This window comes from Pyrus communis, chromosome 2 (assembly GCF_041283825.1).
Source record: "Pyrus communis isolate YQ-2024b chromosome 2, ASM4128382v1, whole genome shotgun sequence".
NCBI classification, from domain to species: domain Eukaryota; kingdom Viridiplantae; phylum Streptophyta; class Magnoliopsida; order Rosales; family Rosaceae; genus Pyrus; species Pyrus communis.
The window spans coordinates 15,907,780-15,926,838 of NC_142566.1; the positions used below are offsets into that span (position 1 = coordinate 15,907,780).

At 35.6% G+C, this 19,059-nt stretch overlaps 1 protein-coding gene across 2 annotated transcripts; it reads right to left on the reverse strand.

Moving 5' to 3' along the window:
* Positions 1 to 31: 31 nt before the first annotated feature.
* LOC137747554 (lysophospholipid acyltransferase LPEAT2) lies at positions 32 to 17,993 on the reverse strand. 2 transcript variants are annotated; one of them, XR_015955875.1, is made up of 15 exons: positions 17,416 to 17,993; positions 16,707 to 16,887; positions 16,534 to 16,593; positions 15,511 to 15,674; positions 15,334 to 15,397; positions 15,165 to 15,233; positions 14,930 to 15,031; positions 14,677 to 14,721; positions 13,772 to 13,842; positions 12,980 to 13,046; positions 12,218 to 12,268; positions 11,816 to 11,926; positions 11,652 to 11,699; positions 11,235 to 11,531; positions 32 to 252 (listed from the first exon to the last, which is right to left on the reverse strand). XR_015955875.1 is itself a non-coding variant. In XM_068487684.2 (14 exons), the coding sequence occupies exons 1-14, from the start codon at positions 17,874 to 17,876 to the stop codon at positions 11,361 to 11,363; spliced, it is 1,665 nt and encodes a 554-aa protein (XP_068343785.2). In that variant the 5' UTR covers positions 17,877 to 17,993; the 3' UTR covers positions 11,012 to 11,360. The 2 variants fall into 2 exon arrangements, 1 of the variants encoding a protein (XP_068343785.2); XM_068487684.2 differs by lacking the exon at positions 32 to 252 and having other exon boundaries at positions 11,012 to 11,531.
* Between the last annotated feature and the right edge of the window lie 1,066 nt (positions 17,994 to 19,059).

The following is a 19,059-nucleotide window of genomic DNA, read 5'->3' on the forward strand; positions in this document are numbered from 1 at the left end:
GCTACCATATATCTATATTCGAGTGGTCATATTTTTATACCAAAAAATCAATCATGGTACTTAATTTTCTTTTCTTTTCATATGTTCCATCCAACAGACATGAAGTTATAAAGCGAGTACTAAGATAAAAACGATGATTACATAAACTTACAGAAGAAAAAGCAATTACATCAAAACTCTGGTATGACATGACCAGTTTTAGGGAGCAAGGCAAAAATATTAAGGCCCCCCCACCCCTCCTCCCTCCATCCACTGTACTTCAGCAAAACCCGAAGCTCGGCCTCTCTCCGCTCCCTTATCCACCCAAAATAATACCAGACTATCAGAGGTTACAAATGCTGCATAAAATCTCCACAAACCCTAAAGACAAACCCATCCACTACACAATCTCCTCAACCAACCTATTACCATCTTCTGAAATGTCTTTGTTATGCAAACAAGGCGAGAAAAGCGCAAGCACATTTTGCCCCACGGGCCCCCACCTTGTGTGTCACATCACATTTTGCCCTTTCCCCCAGTTTTGTTTACTTTACTTTTTTAATGCCAAAATATATATATATATATATATATATATATATATAGAGTAGATGTTTCTTTATATAATTAAATAATTAAAAGTTTGTGATTAAATTATAGAAGGGATAATGCTAAATAATTAAATATGTAAACAAAATTTTGTAAATTAAACGACATAGAAGTTGATGATTTGATTATTACTTACATGTTGATTAACGTGTTCATTCTTATTAGTGACATATTATTTAATTTGTAAATTTTATCTAAAATTTAGTCAACCTAACATTATCCTTATAAAAATGGGTAATGTTACGGAGACTAAATTTACAGACAAATTTTTATAAATTAAATTATATGGAAGTTAATGATTGTGTTATTACTTAAATATTAATAATCGTGTTCATTTTTATTAGTGATAAATTATTTAGTTTACAAATTTTATCTATAAATTTAATATCTTTAGTATTATCTTGTAGAAATAGTTTATGTAATAAGGCAAGCATGACAACTGGGGGAGCAACGAGCGAGTCAAAGCCTCAAAAGGATCATCTCTTTCTTGTGTGGTCGAATCGACGGGATAATGTAATGTGATCGTGGCAATAGATAATTCTTTCTTCTCACTCCTTATGTCTTATTATATTGTACTAATTTATCTTTTAATATTTAAGTTAGCAAATACCAATACCACAAGTAAAGATAAAATAGCATGATAGGTTGGCTTAGGCTGTCTCAAACAAGGGGTGGAAAAAAACTCACATTTTTGGGTCCAAATCATCTCTAAGGCCGTCTTCAACTGGGGTGGAAAAAAAAACTCACATTTTGGGTCCAAATCATCTCTAAGGCCGTCTTCAACTGGGGTGGAAAAAAAAACTCACATTTTGGGTCCAAATCATCTCTAAGGCCCCAAAAAAAAAAAAAAAAAAAAAAAACTCAAATTTTGAGTCCATATCATCTTCAAAACCAACTCTAACGGTTGGATTAAAACTCAAAATTTAGTTTTAAACTTGTCCAAAACTTCTCCAATCATTAGGCTAAAAGAAAGTCTTGGGTTAAAACTTCTTTTTTGCCAAATTTAACCCAAAAATTGAGCCAAGGTCAGTGGGAGGAACCCAGCGCTAGGATCCAATTGCTGACATTGTCGATCACTTGCAGAAAGGCCAACGACTATTTTGTTGTCAAACAGCCCATGTGGCTGACGCACAGTTCCGACCGATGTGCTGTGAGGGTTTCGATTGTAGGTGGTGGGGAACTAGAGATTGAGTTGTCAAGGCAGCGTGGACTATGGTGCTGCAAGGATGGAGGTCATTGTGTGAAGTTGTTTGGAAAGGAAGATTGTGTTACAAACTTAGATTTGAACTTTTCTATTATTTGGTTGTTGGGAGAGTGCTACAATGACGGCTGGGTTCAGAGAAGGACGTGGGCGGCAGGAAGATGGAAGAGAGAAAATTAAACCATTTTTGTTTTATGTGTTTTCTTTTTCCTTTCTCTATGTTTGTATTTTTTTTATAATTTTTTTAGCCCACATGGCATCCACGTCAAAAAAAATATGGAGTCCACAAAGACCACATTATCATAGTAACAGAAAATCTCATGGTATTAGTACCAAAGGACTAATGCTCCACGTTTTGTCAAGTTGAAGGACTAAATCTAATAGAATTTTAGTTTGGAGACCAAAGCTACAATTCAATCAAAGTTAAGAGACCATTTCTCTAATTTACTATAAAAATATACCAAATGTTTTGTTGCAAGGACAGAGCCATATTCAATGCCTAGAATAAACGTATAGAAAAACACCAAATATAGTTTGGGTTGGCTATACAATTAATAACGAGGAATTTCAGGCCCTCAATTTAGAATCAAAGATCACCAAGTTCTGATTCGATCAAGAAACATCGGGTTCTAATCTAATTATTTGTCATTTAGAATGTGTAATTTCTTTCCTAGTCATGAAACAAAATATTATCTCATTAATATCGGGAAAAAAAATTACTTAAAGCAGAGTGTTAATATTGACCAAGTTCGACGTTAATATACTCATTTGGATTATAGATGCAATGAGTGACATGTTCCCCATTGCTTAAATTTGAACCTTTTCTTTTAAGTACATCAATATTTTTACATTAAAAGGAGATAAAGTTCGACAAAACCATACAATAGAAGCTTAATTTGGTATCGCTTAAATTTGAACTTTAAATTCATAATAATTGAGCGTTGTAAGCCTCCCACTCATCGTTGGATGAGAATTAAGGATCAACAGACTAATGCCCGAAGAGTATCAAGAAACTTCAAAGTCTTGGTCTCTTGTACGATGCAATAGAATGAAACGTATTAATAAATCTAATATCCAATATAAAGAAAAACAGTATGCACACGAAACATCTTACATATGATATTAAACAGGTGTAACATGTGGGCTTCGATAAGTACTTAAAGTCAAGTGAATAGACTAATAAAATGCGGTGTATGATCATAAATATATACAAATGAGGGATAAATATCAGGAAAATTAATGAAAATGACTTGAAAACTTTAGGTTTTAATAATAAGGACAAAATAAAGGATAAAGTGAATAGTTGTGATATCTCGTCCCTAAATTTTTATTTTATTTTATTCTTGACGTATTTCGAAGATTTGATTAGAATTAGTTCTTTTTTCTCCAAATTTGAGAAAAATGAAATGAGGGTTACTTTAGTCATTCCCAATTTTCTTGACCTTTTCGGTCAACTCTTGAATTGGTTAGGTAGAGTTCGATTCCATGAGCGCGTAGGTGTAAACAGATCTTATTTCCAAGTCCGAACGGAGAAGTTAGAGTCGTTTAAAGTTGGTGGCATTTTGGTAATATTACCAAAATGTTATAAATGGGAGGAAACCTCCAGAAAAGGGGGAGGGGTTTTCAGAAAATGGGAAATGGAAACTGCACTAACCCGTTTTAGGGGGAAATTTGACCCATAAACCCACCAAACTTGACCTGCTTGTATCTTTTTCATCCGAGCTCCGTTTTGGATGATCTTGGTGTCCATGGAAAGCTCTTGACGAGCCCTACATCTCTGTGATGTTAGATTTTCCCATTTATTTTCCATCTTTGCAGTTCGAGGTCGCAAAGTCCACGACTTTTCCAGCGGTTTTATCATTTTTCAGGCGATTTCGGCAACGATTTCCTTCGAGTGAGGTATGAAACTTCATCTACTCTTCATAATCTTCAAGTGGGTATGCTTAGTTTGTGCTTTCGTATTCATTTTAGAGTTGGGTGTTTAGAACCCTAGAAATCCGGTTTTCTCCGATGAAATTGGACAGTTTTCGGTTAGAATTTATCGTCGGCCTAGTTGTGAAAAGTGTTTCCCTTGTTGAGCTCTAGCTACCACGTAAATTTGAGCTCATCTAGTTAATGTTGAAATTCGGGGTTTCTAAACCCTCCATCTTGACTTCCACCGCATGTGGCGGTGCGAGGGATCATTCACGAGTGTTGTCTAGGTTTCAAATACCTTCTAGTGACCATGTGAACCTATGTCTAGCTTGGTTTCCAAAGATTCAATTGTTTGGTGTGGTGATCAATTTGGACCGCCACTTGTTAGTGTGATTGACGACAATTCGACCATTGGATCAAAATGAAACTTTAGTATGTTATCCTCGAAGCATAATGTGGACTTTGGGAAGTTGTGGATCATAAATCGGATTTGCGGATTATTGTGGACCCCATCGTTGACCGAGAATTGATTTATGATCAACATGTCTCGGAATGTTCTAAATAATAAAATTAGTACTATGGGAGACTTAAGTGAAGTCTAATGGGCCTACATTGGTTAGAGAGTGACTTGAACATATGTGATATGGTTATTACCTTGATTTCTTATATTGGTATCATCTGTGAATTTGACTTGGTCTTATAATGTGATTCTATTGAAATGTGATTATATATATTTAGCCATAGACCTATGTTTATCAAACATGATTTGGCTTGTGTACTAATGATGATCGTGGTATGTGAATTGACGTGTATATTCGAAAGGTGTTTGATTTACATAGATGGTATGTTATGATGAAATGTGAGTGACTTTAATATATGTGAATATGAAATGGTTTTATAATCATTTTTCCTATAAATTGTTAATTTTCATATTTAGCCAATGATATTGTTATATGAAGTGAGATTTGACGTGCATATTGGAAATATGGTTTGTTTTGTTTGATTGGCTTGATTTGATGAAGGTGAGGGCTAGTGGTGGACCGTTAACCCATTGTCATGGGGTTTGTTGCTTTGAAACATGTGTCAATGCTCGTTTCATTATTTCATTTCTTGTCCGTTGAGCCTTTATAACTTGAGCAACTTGATTCATGTGTTGTTTCATTGATTGGTGGTTATGCAATGTACTCCGCGATTCCGTTGAGTGATGGTCCGGAATCGTATCCTGATTTGGATTCCGTTGAGTGATGTTCCAGAATCGTATCCTGGTTTGGATTCCGTTGAGTGATGGTCCGGAATCCTTCATACTCCACTTTGCGATTCCGTTGAGTGATGGTCCGGAATCGTATCTTGGTTTGGGTTCCATTGAGTGATGGTCCGGAATCCCTCTTACTCCGCAATCCCGTTGAGTGATGGTCCGGGATTGTATCCACCTTACTTCATTGAGTTTAGTTTGAGATGGTTGCAAAGGTGTAGGCTTTGGATGAACAGTGTCGCCCTAATTCTACTTTCATTGTGTGTATGTGAATATGGGTGTGAGATGTTATGGTTGTTTGAAATGAACTTTTGGATGTCTGGGTGACTCCCTCGGAGTTTTCAAAAGTTTGGTATTGATTTCCTATGAAGGATTTATATTCAAGGTTTATAAATTATGATTGATGGCTGGTTTTATTATTGTATCACCTGCTTATTTTATTGTCCCTCACCCGAGCCTCTCAGCTTATCTGTGTGCCTGATTTGCCAGTGCACCAATTCCATAATATTGGCATTGACTTTACATATGACAGGTCTAGGTAGATTATGAGAAACCGCTTGATATTTTGGTTCCGTTGAGTGGTCCGGAACCCAATGTTATTGGATTCCGTTGAGTGGTCCGGAATCCTTACTCTTGTTCATTCCGTAAGGTGATCTCAGAATCCTAAATTCGAGTAGATGGGAATTACCCACAATAGATATTGTGAAAATAAATTAGAATTACCATGTTATTATTCTTAACCCAAATTGGGAATTATGTAGAGTTCTTTAATTAAATTCGTGAAATGATATGTTATCTCACTGACTGATTAACGTAAGTAAATATTAATATTGTGCTTCGTGATTCCTTGATATGTTACAAGCTATGTATTGAGATATAGTGTTGGAAGCATAGTGATTGGTATGATGAAGTGAAATGTGATTTAACTTGGGTATTGGAAATGGTTATGACACATGATTGTAATGCATATTGAATTGCTCGAGAGATGTGAGGTCTAGTAATGGACCGATAAGCCATTGTGATATGGATTTGTTGCTCGATATTGTTTCGTTGATTTTTTTGGGAATTGAGTAACTTGAATCATGTTTTGTTCCTTTGAGCCGTTGTTATGTTTCTTGGACTTCCGTTCAGTTCTGTTGTGTGGTTCGGAACTGAGTTCGGCTTGGATTCCGTTGAGTGATGGTCCGGAATCATATCTTGATTTGGATCCCATTGAGTGATGGTCCGGAATCCCCTTTGATGCCTTGGTTTCGTTGGGTGGTCCAAAATTTTCCTTTTTCAAAGATGTAGTCTTCGGTCGAACTGTGTCACTCTAGCCCACGTGTTTCGACGTGTTGTATGTGTTATTGATGATGTGATGGTTGACATTATTGATTGATGTGATTATGGAATGACGTTGGATATGAGTGTGGTTATCATGAGTATTTTAGTTGATTAATATTTCTAGAGAATCATGTGTATTTTGTTAATTCTTAACTATGTTACACACTATGAAATGCGATTTTGTGTGGAAAACGTGATGAATTACGTGATGGATGAAGTGGAAAGGTTAATCGTCATGTGGGATTGTTATGTTGGATATCATGGTTATTGTTATGATTAGACTTGTTGATAAATGTGGCTAGAGAATGGTATTGTGCTTCGTTGGTTTTTTTGAAGTGATATATGTTGTGAATTGCGGTATCATGTTGCGACATAATGATTTATATATAGTTGGAGGGGAAATCATGTTTTTCAAATGGGTTTGTTATGTAACCCTGAGTCTAGTATTTTCATGCTTGTCAAGTTCTATTGATTGATTGAGAAATGTTATACCTTTCGACTTAATCGGACTGTGTTATATGTCAATTATTGTGCATGAAGAACTACGAATGGCTTGATCCCTGTTTAGAGTACGTAGGCAGTCTAACGGGGAGGTTAGATGCAGCCATAAAACATACGAAAAATAACTATGCGATTCGATTTTTGGGTTGTGCTTGCCCATATCCCGGAGGTGGGATATGATAGATACGGATTTTTGGTGACGTCACGTGTCAATTCTAGACGTATGTCGGGATTGGGGCGTGACAATAGTACTAGGATTGACTTTTTAGTGTAAAAATATGATTTTTCGTTAAAGTGAACAGTATCATGGACTTTTCATTAAAACTCCCATAAATATTTGTGCAGAAGATGCAAACCGAGAAAAAGAAAATGGTAATCACAGCAAGTGGTTCGGTATTAAAGGGCGCGGATTGCGACTTTCCAATAAACAAAGAATGTGAGAGGTACCAGGTTCGATGCTCCGAGTTAGTGAGTCTGCTTGACTGTGGCTACTGGCAAAGTGAAATTCCTCATAATCTCTTCGGGCCTGAAAATGATGAATAACTGTAGCTTGCCATCAATTGTCCTATTTTTTCTCAAAACAAAAAATGGAAATTGTGAAAGGTCCAAATCAATTCTATCAATCTAGACAAGGTCGAACAGAGTTAGTGTCATTTTGCAATTGAAAAATCAATCTATTTAATAAGATCTCTTTAAATGAAAACTTGTATGTGTTGCATAGAAACAAAATAATGAAACCTGGGGCTGCTAGAACTCGGGCTATTTGTGTAAGTCTCTTAGGATAATATTCTTCCTTGTTTAGCGGTTCTGCTTGAACTTTGGGTTCTTTGTAATGTAACAAAAAAAATGGAATAAAAAATAATGGAAACCGAATAAAAATCTGCTGGTTTAACAAAAAGATACACGGAAAATCAAGAGCAAATTTTGTGTTATTTATATTGTTTAATAGATATATGCAAGTAAATCAGTTTCTTCCCACAGTTCAAAGCAGATATAGAACCTCAACTGGTATAAGCAATCGACCGGAAAGAAACATATACTAGAAGACGACCATGGTGAAGTTGGATGGTGGGTACATAAGTGAACTCTACCGCGTAATGACTAGCGCAGATCAATTGTAAAATTCAAAAGAAACGGAGAAAATCTTAGCAATAGTTTATCAACTTTAATCCAATTTTAGTAATGGTCCTTCAACTAAAAATTCATGATCATTAGTCACTTAACTCATCAAAACGTGCAACTATTGTCCTTTTCATTAACTGTATCATAATTTCATCAAAATAATTTATGTTGGAAGGACTATTGCTACAATTGTGTTAAAGTTGAGGACTATTGCTCTAATTGGGTTAAAAGTTGAGGGATCATTTCTTTAGTTGGGTTAAAGTTGAGGGACCATTGCTACAATTTTTCTTATTTGGTTTTCCATATTTGCACCTCGATTCAGCTTCATGTGCGTGGCACGTAACTCATTTTAATAGAAGTTCTAACAAAGTTGAAGAAAATGATCATAGTTACATATATTGAAGAGTTAAGGGACCATTGATCGGAATTTTTAGTTGTAGGACTATTACTCCAATTAAGTTAAAGTTGAGAGTAAGGGTGGGCAATGGGTGAGTCGGTTCAGGTTGGGCCCAAACCAGATGGCCGACCCAACAGGCTCGAGTAGCGATTCTTAGAATCTATTTCTAGCCGCTCAAACATGTAATCCAATCCACCCAACCCATTGTTTTGTGGGTTGGGTTGGACAAGTTTTTCAATTTGTGCTTCGTACTATTTTTTTAATAACAATTTTATTATTCTTTGTAGACAATCATTAAAAGGACTCAACCTAGTAACCAGAACTCTTGAATCCAAATTTCCTCAACAAAAAATGAACTTGAAACTTGAAATCTCAAATACTTAAATATCATATTTAAAATCCACGTTCCAAACTTCAACCATAACAGAAATTCAACTTAACAATTCCATACTGATAAAATTCAAAAGTTAAACATGAACTAACTTATCAAGCCCAAAATTATAATAAAATTCAAAACTTTAGATAGTAGTAGTGTCCATGAGCTTTGATCAACAAATGTTGATGACCCTCCGCAACATGAGACGACATCTACTAATTTATTCCCAAAGTCAAGGTCCAAAGCATTCAAGAGGAGTTGCAAGCCTGCAATGGATTCAAAACATTCATTAAATCAGTAAACCATTGCTGATAACACAAAAGCATAGAATTTAAATAGAAGATTAGATTTGATTAGTTCATAGAAATTGCAAAGTACCTTAACTCAACCATGTATTAATCAACTATATCCATTTCAGATGTGGAAGCAACTGAAAGCTCTACAAAACATATACCAATGAAAAGAAAACAAGTCAGAAAGTATTTACTTGAAAAATGAAAACCAAATACAAGTACAAATAGTTTATTACCTAAAATGATCTGCTCATGGAGTTCCATCTCATCAATGGATGATGATTCAACTTCTGAAGAGATACAAGATGACTTTAACCAGTTTTGTGTGCAAATCAGTGCCTTTACCATCTTAGCAGTCAGGAACTCCTATAATCATCAAGAATACGCCCTCCAGTGCTAAAGGCAGATTCAAATGCCATTGTGGAAACTGGTATTGCAAACACTTCCCTTGCTAAAATTGGATATTTTTCCCAGTAAACCTTCCACCATTTCAAGCAATTAATTGCTTATCAATTGGATTCTCAGGAGGTTCCAATAAGAACCTATCCATAGAGAAGCTTAAACCCTTCCTTCTCAACAAAGCTAAAGGGTAGCTCGTCAAGAACTATCATCTGGTTAACCCAACCCTACAAGCTTCCTTACTAAAGCCAACTGCTATAAGGCTCCCATTACCATCTTTCTCCCCAAAGCTAAGGATATTTTGTTTTTTGTCCTCAACCCTATGAGGATACCTTTTACCTGATTAGACAAATTGTTCCACAAACTAGAGGTCCCACACTTCTTCGTATCACAAGCATAACTCTTCTTACAATAGTTGCAAGTAGCTCTAGGGTCAATGGGATTAAAAGATTCACCACACTTTTTTCTTCTTAACACTATCCACAAGTGAAGGAGGTGGCACTGACGAAGCATTAGCGTTGGTCCAAATTTGAGAACTTACTTTTTTGGTAGCTTCAACAAATATATCTCTCGCAGCCATTGTATTCCAGAACGCTCACTCAATCTGACAAAAGAAAATACAATATGAATGTCAAATAAATAAATAGAAAACAAATGAAAAAAAAAAAACAAAGGAAAAAAAACATTCTAACATCCATATAATTTGCATGTGTAGTATTGATTCAATACATTAGTATTAGCCTATTAGATATCAAAATATTCTGGAAATTACCAAAAGCGATATATAATACATGAATTTACACTTTGAAACATTCTGCAAATTTCACAATTGAAATTTCATTCAATAGTAATCAGTATATTGTTAATTTAAATTTATCAAAGCATCATTATAATTAGATAAAATCAACAAAAAGAAGAAAAACAAAGCCTTCTTTCCGTTTTGAAATATGCATGATAAGAACACAAAGAGAAGCAGCCAATACTGCTTCCTATATGAAAAAGATTTCAAAAGCACAAATTGGGAGGACATAAAGAGCTTGAGTTGCCTTTTTCTTTTTGTTGACTAAGAAAATTTACAATCCTAACCACTCAAATAGAGAGCGACACAGAAAGGCACAGTCTAATATTGCAATTAATTTATTATCAATAATCAAATTAAAACTCACCAAAAGTTAAGCAGCAGCTCTCACCACAAGTTCCCAAAGCTTATCCACCCGGGAATACAAAGCCCCAGAAAAGTGCACCAAAAAGAGACAATCGTGTTAGAATTTCAAAATAGTTGGACATGAAAATTTGACTGAACAACTAAAATCATCACCTAAAAGCAACAGCCAATAGAACAAGAATGACAACAACTGAGATATTAGGGTTTTGGGATGCAGCGGCGTAGAGAACAACAGTGAAATCATAAGGTTTTTTTATAGACTGAGAGGAGGAGAGATCGATCTCAAAGAGGCCATAGAGAATAATCAGGGGTAAAATTGATTCTCTCGTGATTTCCAATTTCTTGATTTTTGAATTTGTCTGAGGGTTTGACGGAAGGAGGAGTGACATTGGGTTTGAGGGTTCGGCGAAAGGAGGATATTCCGGAATTGAGAGAAGAAATCGCACAAATTAGCTACCATATATCTATATTCGAGTGGCCATATTTTTACACCAAAAAATCAATCCTGGTACTTAATTTTCTTTTCTTTTCATATGTTCCATCCAACAGACATGAAGTTATAAAGCGAGAACTAAGATTAAAACGATGATTACATAAAACTTACAGAAGAAAAAGCAATTACATCAAAACTCTGGTATGACATGACCAGTTTTAGGGAGCAAGGCAAAAATATTAAGGCCCCCCCACCCCTCCTCCCTCCATCCACTGTACTTCAGCAAAACCCGAAGCTCGGCCTCTCTCCGCTCCCTTATCCACCCAAAATAATACCAGACTATCAGAGGTTACAAATGCTGCATAAAATCTCCACAAACCCTAAAGAGAAACCCATCCACTACACAATCTCCTCAACCAACCTATTACCATCTTCTGAAATGTCTTTGTTATGCAAACAAGGCGAGAAAAGCGCAATCAGTAGTGGGTTTTTTCTTAGGCACGTCAAAAAATCTTCCTTGTTGATTCTTCCATCGTTATCAGAATCAAATAGATTGAACAGTTCACGGACCTGCAAGCAATTTATTACACATTAGTCATCTTGCAATTGGTAATATCTTTGCTATGTGTTCATGCTCCGTTATGTGCAGGCAACGTTGAAAAATCCTAGCCTAAAAGGGTATGCCATCACCTCATCCTCGTTCAAATCCGGGATTGCAGGTCTGATGGACTCTCCAAACTGATTCAGAATCAGAAGCAATTAAGATACAAGGAATCACGAGTCAATTCATCATAAAAATGATATGTGGGGACTTGAAAAGAGCAAAAGCAGGAAGATCAGTGCAAGCAGCATACTTTTTGTTCTGAAACATGGTCACTCTCCCCAGAAACGCATTCTGAAAAGGCGAATTCACAGGCTCTACGGAACAATGGCTGCTTCACGATATGCGCTGATCCAAATAAGAACTGAAAGCGACAGAGTAATACAATTATGTGCTACATGGTATCATGACATTAGCATGTACAAAAGATAAACCAAAACCAACTCAGATGCACAAACAATTTCATCTATGCCCAATTCCCATATTTGCATGAGCAAAAAGTTATTCCAGTTGTGAAACTAAATTATTTGGTATCTAACCAAATATGAAATATGCAAAGCTATTATGATAGTTGAATCTGCCTGTCAACATGCATTGATCTATCTAATGCAACTTCGTGGATTTCTAGACAGAGAGGTTGGGAGTGTTCGATTACCTGCTTAAACGTTATTACTCCACTTTTCTCCACATCCATAAATGCACATATCTGTGATCCAAAATATTTCCATGAGAATGACATGGAAAATTGAAAGTTACATACATTCAAGAAACCAATTGACATGCTGTAATGCTCAATCATATGTAATATAGTATACTTTACACATTCAGAAACAGAACACAATCATGATAGTTAATATAAGGAAAAGACAACGGTCAAAAAATTAAAAAGACCAGAATGGTTATCATGCATTCTCCGCATATTTAAAACTGTGCACCCTGCCCATAATTAAGACCTTGTGTAACCCTGCAAAAGGATACGCGTTCCCATGTCCTTAAAGATGTAGACGCCATGCAAACACACTTAACCACTAAGCTAGTTGTAATGTACGCTACTGAAGTCCACAAGAGGACAAACACTTGGAGCAAACAATCATCCGGATTCCGGGATATAGACAAAAAAAAGTAACTTCACCAGGTCCAGGTGACCAACAGAATGGTATCAAAAGCCATGCAACCGTCTCCGAATTGGGGTGCTTTGAAGCATCAATTCATGTTACGTTTACCAACTCACTATTCTAACTCCCATACATGTACACACACGATTCTGATGTGAATCTCTTATGTACCAAAGTTCATATCAGAAAAGCAAGTACATATCTTATAAACTGTCTAAACTCTAAATCTTAGCATTGAGTTCACAAAAGCTGCAAACCAAGAGACGACAGAAATTGTTTGGCAAAAGATAATGGTAACTGACCTCTTCGGAAAAGCTACAAGTCTTGAGTCTTAGCACCCTTAAGAAATCATGGTAGTGAACATGACCTCTGCAAGCAGGATACAACAATAAGAATCCTACAGGTCTTGCATTTGCCATAAGTTTTGCATATATTCAAAGCACTAGTACGTTAAGCATTTCAAATGCCACTGTATTTAACTAAATTATTAGCTAGAATCTAATCACTAAATGATGTTAAATAAATTGTCCAAGGCGTTAAGCATTGCTAAGTGAACTATAGAAGTTGCAAAGATAAGACAAGCTTCAGGAACGACATTGTACAAACATGAAAATGAAAAAAAAAAAAAATTGTCAAAATGCATACAATTTAGAAGCAGGATGAACACAAATAGTATACACATAATAGTTAGTGTTAGTATGACTGACAAAGAGTCAAAGACAATAAGAGAAAGCCTGCACCCTTTTGGTTTTCTGGGTTGGCAGGACTGATATTTGCCATTAAAACATGACATTCTAAGAGCATTTAATGTATCATCTTGAACAAGCAATCTTAACACAACTAATTACATTTATCTAGTAACAAGAATTTCCACCATAAATGTTGAGAACTTAAGAGCATATGGCACGAGGGAAGATATTTACAAGAAACAAGGTGGAGGCATCAGAATTATATATGAATCATAATTCAGACGACAGATACTAAATTTAAATAACCAACTGCGGCATTGACAATAATAATAATGGTTGACAAACATCACTCGCCAAAAATAAGACTTGGTGATAACTTCAATGTAATGATAGTTTCAAGAATACCTTGGGTCTGGATTCATAGAAAGAAACTTATCCAGAAAGTCCACAGCTTCCATGCTGCTTATATGGAGTAACTGAAAAACAAGACATAAATTCAAATACATTGTTAACCAAAGCAAAGGGTGCAATAAGTTATAAAGGATATAAAACTTTGACACTCTTGTAATGGCAGCAGATAGAAATACCATATACCATGCAAAAAGTAGACGCATTAGACTGTATTCAAGAAGCTATAGCCACTCTGGTAGACGTTAGCACTATAACTTGTCAATGCATTGAATCAATGAAATAAGTAGGATAATATTGGCATTTTCGTCCTTGTCTACTCTGGTATACTCATGAAATTATTCTGTTTTCAAGCGCGAGCCGCATCATTATGTTACACTATGTAAATAAAGGACAAGCGCCTTGAGAATACAGGCACACAAGCAACACGGTCATGACCAAGGAATAAAATAGTCATCTTAAACCATTTCAACAGCCTTGCCCTTGTTTACTGAATGCTTTTATTGGGCATATTCGATCAGATCTATAAGTACTAATGGCTGATTTTGCAAATCATCCACAACTTTAGAATAGAGTATTCAGAGGAAATAAATGAGGCGCAAGAAAAATATTAAACTAATTTCCAAATGTAACTTTTTCTAAGAAGAAGATAGAAGTTATTTCAACCATATAAGCTGAATGTCACTCCTATGGACAATTCAAAAATTAGTTATAGTATCTAAAACTATATATGTTAATCTACACACCAGGATGCACAACTATAAATTCTCTTGCAGTTCATAATATTATATATATACACACACACATATACATACATACATATATATATATATATATATAGAGAGAGAGAGAGAGAGAGAGAGAGAGAGAGAGAGAGAGAGCAATTATATGCAATGACTTACTGATTTTACACTTGCCATTTCAACCATATACACCGAAGGTCGCTCCTGTGAACATATAGAAACATTTAGTGCAATATAAATAGGTTGTGAATAGCTCTTAAAATTTTTTAAACAAAATCTAAGACAGAAGCTCTTGTAATGCTAAATTGTTGGGCTTTGGCTAGGGTAAACGAATGTGGTCGGCTGGTCTCAGGTTGATAGGTTGGTTTCAAACAAAAACAAATTCTAAAGAAGTATTAACCAAGATGCTTACCGGTTTCAATTTTGACTGAGATGCTTTCGTGAGAAGCATTAAGTCTCCATAAGAATGAGATGTCTGTACAACGTTGAGTGCAGTTGCAATAGCATGACTAGTCTGCATATATTCATACGTGTCAACTTCTATTAACAATCTACAAAACAAAGGCAGAACAGAAAATGTGCAGTGCAAAACTACACTCATGGCTCAAGAAAAACAGACAGCAAATCAATTTAACAAAAATTCTCACCCTCTCCGAAAAACAGATAGCACTTTCTTTCTTGTTCTCAAGGGGTGAAACAACAGGAAGGTACTCTACCTGCTCAATTCAATTTATCTAAATCAACGCCCATGCAATACAAAAATCTTATAAAACCACACAGTGCATTGACCAAAATCAAATAGGAGAAAGAGATTACCTCCATGAAATTGTGAAACTGTGTGAACATTCTAAACATGAGCCTTGCCAAAGAAATGTGCCCCCTGAACAGCATTCCACATGAAACATTATTAGATACCACTAAAGACATGAAACATTATTAGATACCACTGAAGACAGCACCAAATGAAAGTTTCAAATTGGAAAAGTGTCCTACCAGGATTGGTCAAAGTGTACATGGGGATATCGTACAACTACTGGTTGGATAGCGAAACCAGGGATGAATGCACCAAGTTCAAATGAAATGAGATATCTCCCGTTGGTTGTGGTTCCCTCGGGAAATAAAAGAACTCGAGGAAATCTACCACACGAAGCTTTTCTCTGTATTCAGATCCTTGAAAGCACATTTCTGTATCAAATAGCTTATAAAATTGAAAAAAACACTTAACTTTTTATCTCCTAAAGTAGTATGGGTTCACACAGTTACATCCAACATGCAACTAATTAAATGAAGATAAATACCTAAAAGGGATGTAAAGTGTATTCCAGCTGCAGTTGGACTAAAAGGGCATGTAAGTATTACAATCTATGAAAAATTGAGTAATTGGCATGGTAATTGGATAATAGTTGGCTCTAGGAAAAGTAAATGGGATTTTTATTGGTGAATTCATAACTTTAGACTTTCTTGTGCCATGTGTTTATTTTAATTAATTGTATTTTCTTTTTCTCATCAATTTTAGTCTTGATCAATTACTCAAATTTTCAACTCAATCTATCCTTTGTTTGTTTAATTAAGTTCAGAGTGATTAATCGGTTAAATTGGTGTTAAAGCAATCTCTGTGGGATCGACCTCATATTTGCATATATTACTACAATTGATTTGTGGGCTTGCAAGTTTAATTTGGTTTAAATTAATCTATTATTTATATTAACATGGTGATTCAGGCTAAAATCTCACAAGAATACAGTGTCCAAGTCAAGAGACCACATCACAAGAAATACAATTATAGTTTTAAGGAAGCAACAATTTACAGTTGAAAGAGAGATGTTTCAAGGTAAGGGCACCCAAATAATTAAAAAGATAAACTTAATAATTATAAGAAGGAAAGCAGAAGCATATATGCGCTTACTTTTATAACAAACGACTGGCAGTGACAATGGTCGCCAACCTATGATTCTAAACGGGTTTATAACTTACTAATCAAATAAGGATAACCAAGAACTAACAGAAACTTTCTACCTTGATTTCACTAACAGCTTGCTTCCTTGATGATGCTGAAAACCTATTAACATATATCACCTGATAACGTAAAACGATAAGACAAACTAAGAAAACCGAATATAAATTCCATCAACTAAAGAGACTGAAACAAGTTTGTTAGCAAATGAAGTGCACAATTACTGTGAAATTACCTGCATTGCTCTGATGATCGTCCCTACAAAAGGTATGGAATCATGGGATTCGGATGCCACAATTGTAGGGAATAATTCATAGAAATAGAAGATAGGTTCAATAAAAGATACATGGTTTGAAACGACTATTGGAGCAATGTCTCTAGGAGCTGGTTTTCCTTTCCGTCTTATCCAGTGGTAGCTGCAACAAGAGGTGCAAAAGGGAAAAATCAAAATTTTAAAACTCCGAGGAAACAGAGATTAAAATGAAAATCAACAATAACATGAAAGAGATAAACTGCCAAACGATTACTTATTACACCCGATACCATTTCGCTCCAGTTTGTATTTTCAATTTTCCAAAACAATCTAATAGTTTACTCCAACACTTCTTATCCTTCCTTTCAATTGAATCTAATAAAACCATTCTCTTCACTTTGATTGCAGCAATTAAATATCCAAAACTCAAAGTTCATTACTTGCTCAAGTTTTCACTTTTCAGCATCCAAACAGAAACAGGTCCCAAGAAACATTTCACAATCCTAAGCTTCCATCTGACCATTTCCATTCAAACTAACTACCTCACCTCAATTAAAATAAAAATTCCAAATTCCAGTTTCTAGTCCATTCCTCCACTTTCCCAGCAACCAAACACAGCTTAACCAACCCAGAACAGAATAACAAACAAAAACAAAAACAAAAACCCAACAAAAATTCAGATCAAACTTACCCAAAAGCGAAGAGAATGCATCGAGTACAGACCCTAGTGATCCACATAATCCTGCACCTCCACCTCGGCATAGGGTTCTTCTTATCCCTCCACCCCTGAAGAGCCAATTTCGTCGCCAAAAACCCAATCACCAACGACACCCCAAACAGCACCAGCCGAGCCAGGGCGACGGGCAGGCAAATTCCGATCTTTAACGACTCGTAAACACCCGTAATCTCCAGGGTGTGGTTCCGAAACGGGTCGGCGGTGGTGGAAACGGGCACGGTGAACCCATCGGACCCGAGAAACGCAAAAGGGTTGCGAGAGTGGTGGTGGTGGGCGCTGGTGCTCTGATGAGTGTGGGTGCCGTTGTGGTGGCTATCGGTATCGGTCTCGGTCTCGTCTTGGACGGTGAGGATCAAGTGGGGGTGATCGGAAGGTGGAGGAGAGAGGAGGGGGGAGGTGATACCGTGGTCTGCCATTACTCTGTGTATGTTTTCTTGGGGGGAGCACAGTAGCAGTACGGCAGATGAAGCCACACGCTAAGCTTCTGTGTATGAGAGAGAGAGAGAGAGGAGTGAGATCTGGTGGGTTGGAGTTGTTTGTAAGTTTTATTTATTTGTTTATTTAATAAAATAAGCTCATAAAATATGTGGGATAACTTTAAACCTTCAAAATAATTTTAAACCGTCTAAATTAAAAAGAAGAGATAAGATGAGAGAGGACAAAATCAAATTTTTAATACTCCGATGTTACTTGTTTTCAAAATTATCAATTTATTTGACACATAATAAATATTTTTTAAATTAAATAATTTTTTGTAAAGATTATTTTTAGTTAATAGTAGAGAGAACGGATGGTTTCTATTATAATATTTGTATGGTAAATATACATTGATCATAAGTAAGTGAACAAGTAGATTAAACATAGGTGCATGTATTTTTTTTATTTCGACAAAAAGAAAAAGCAAATGAAAAACTGTTTGAAACTCGTTTTTCATATCCAACTACAAAATGATATTTATTTTTCATTGTTTATACTATTTCAATTTATTTTCAAATTAAACACGACAAGGTTTAATAAATTGGATTAGTCTGGAATAATTTGATTAAATGAGTTGATTTGAAAAAATGAGATGATAATGTGACGAGCTAATGTGATTTGTTATATCTTATGGTGTGACTTTTTTTTTATTTTTTTTATTTCTCTTTTAAAAATAAGAACGGTTGATAACAAATTACTGTGGAGCCTAAAATAATTCTAAAAATTCTAAAGGCGACATGTGGAATTTTCCTCAAGAAAGACAAGATTGCCCTCAATAAATGGGCAGGCCTTTCAGATGCTCCTATGCGCAGCTCACACCCTTGAATGTCCTAACAGCTAAAAACGATTGCCCACAGCTTACCTGCTCTTGGCAAGGAAAAGTCAAAGCATTAAAGATAAAGATTAATTACCCAAATCCTATCTTTAATACATTCCCAATTGAAGATTGACTCTAATACAGTAAGTAATCCCAATTTAAATAAATTAGGGATAATTACTTCATTATCTCAAGATAATGTTTCTTATTTAATATCTTGAGAATATTTCTCGATAAAACACTTGGCCAATAGGATGCCGCCACATGTAGGGTAAAACCCTAACACTATGGTCGCCCCTATCCCT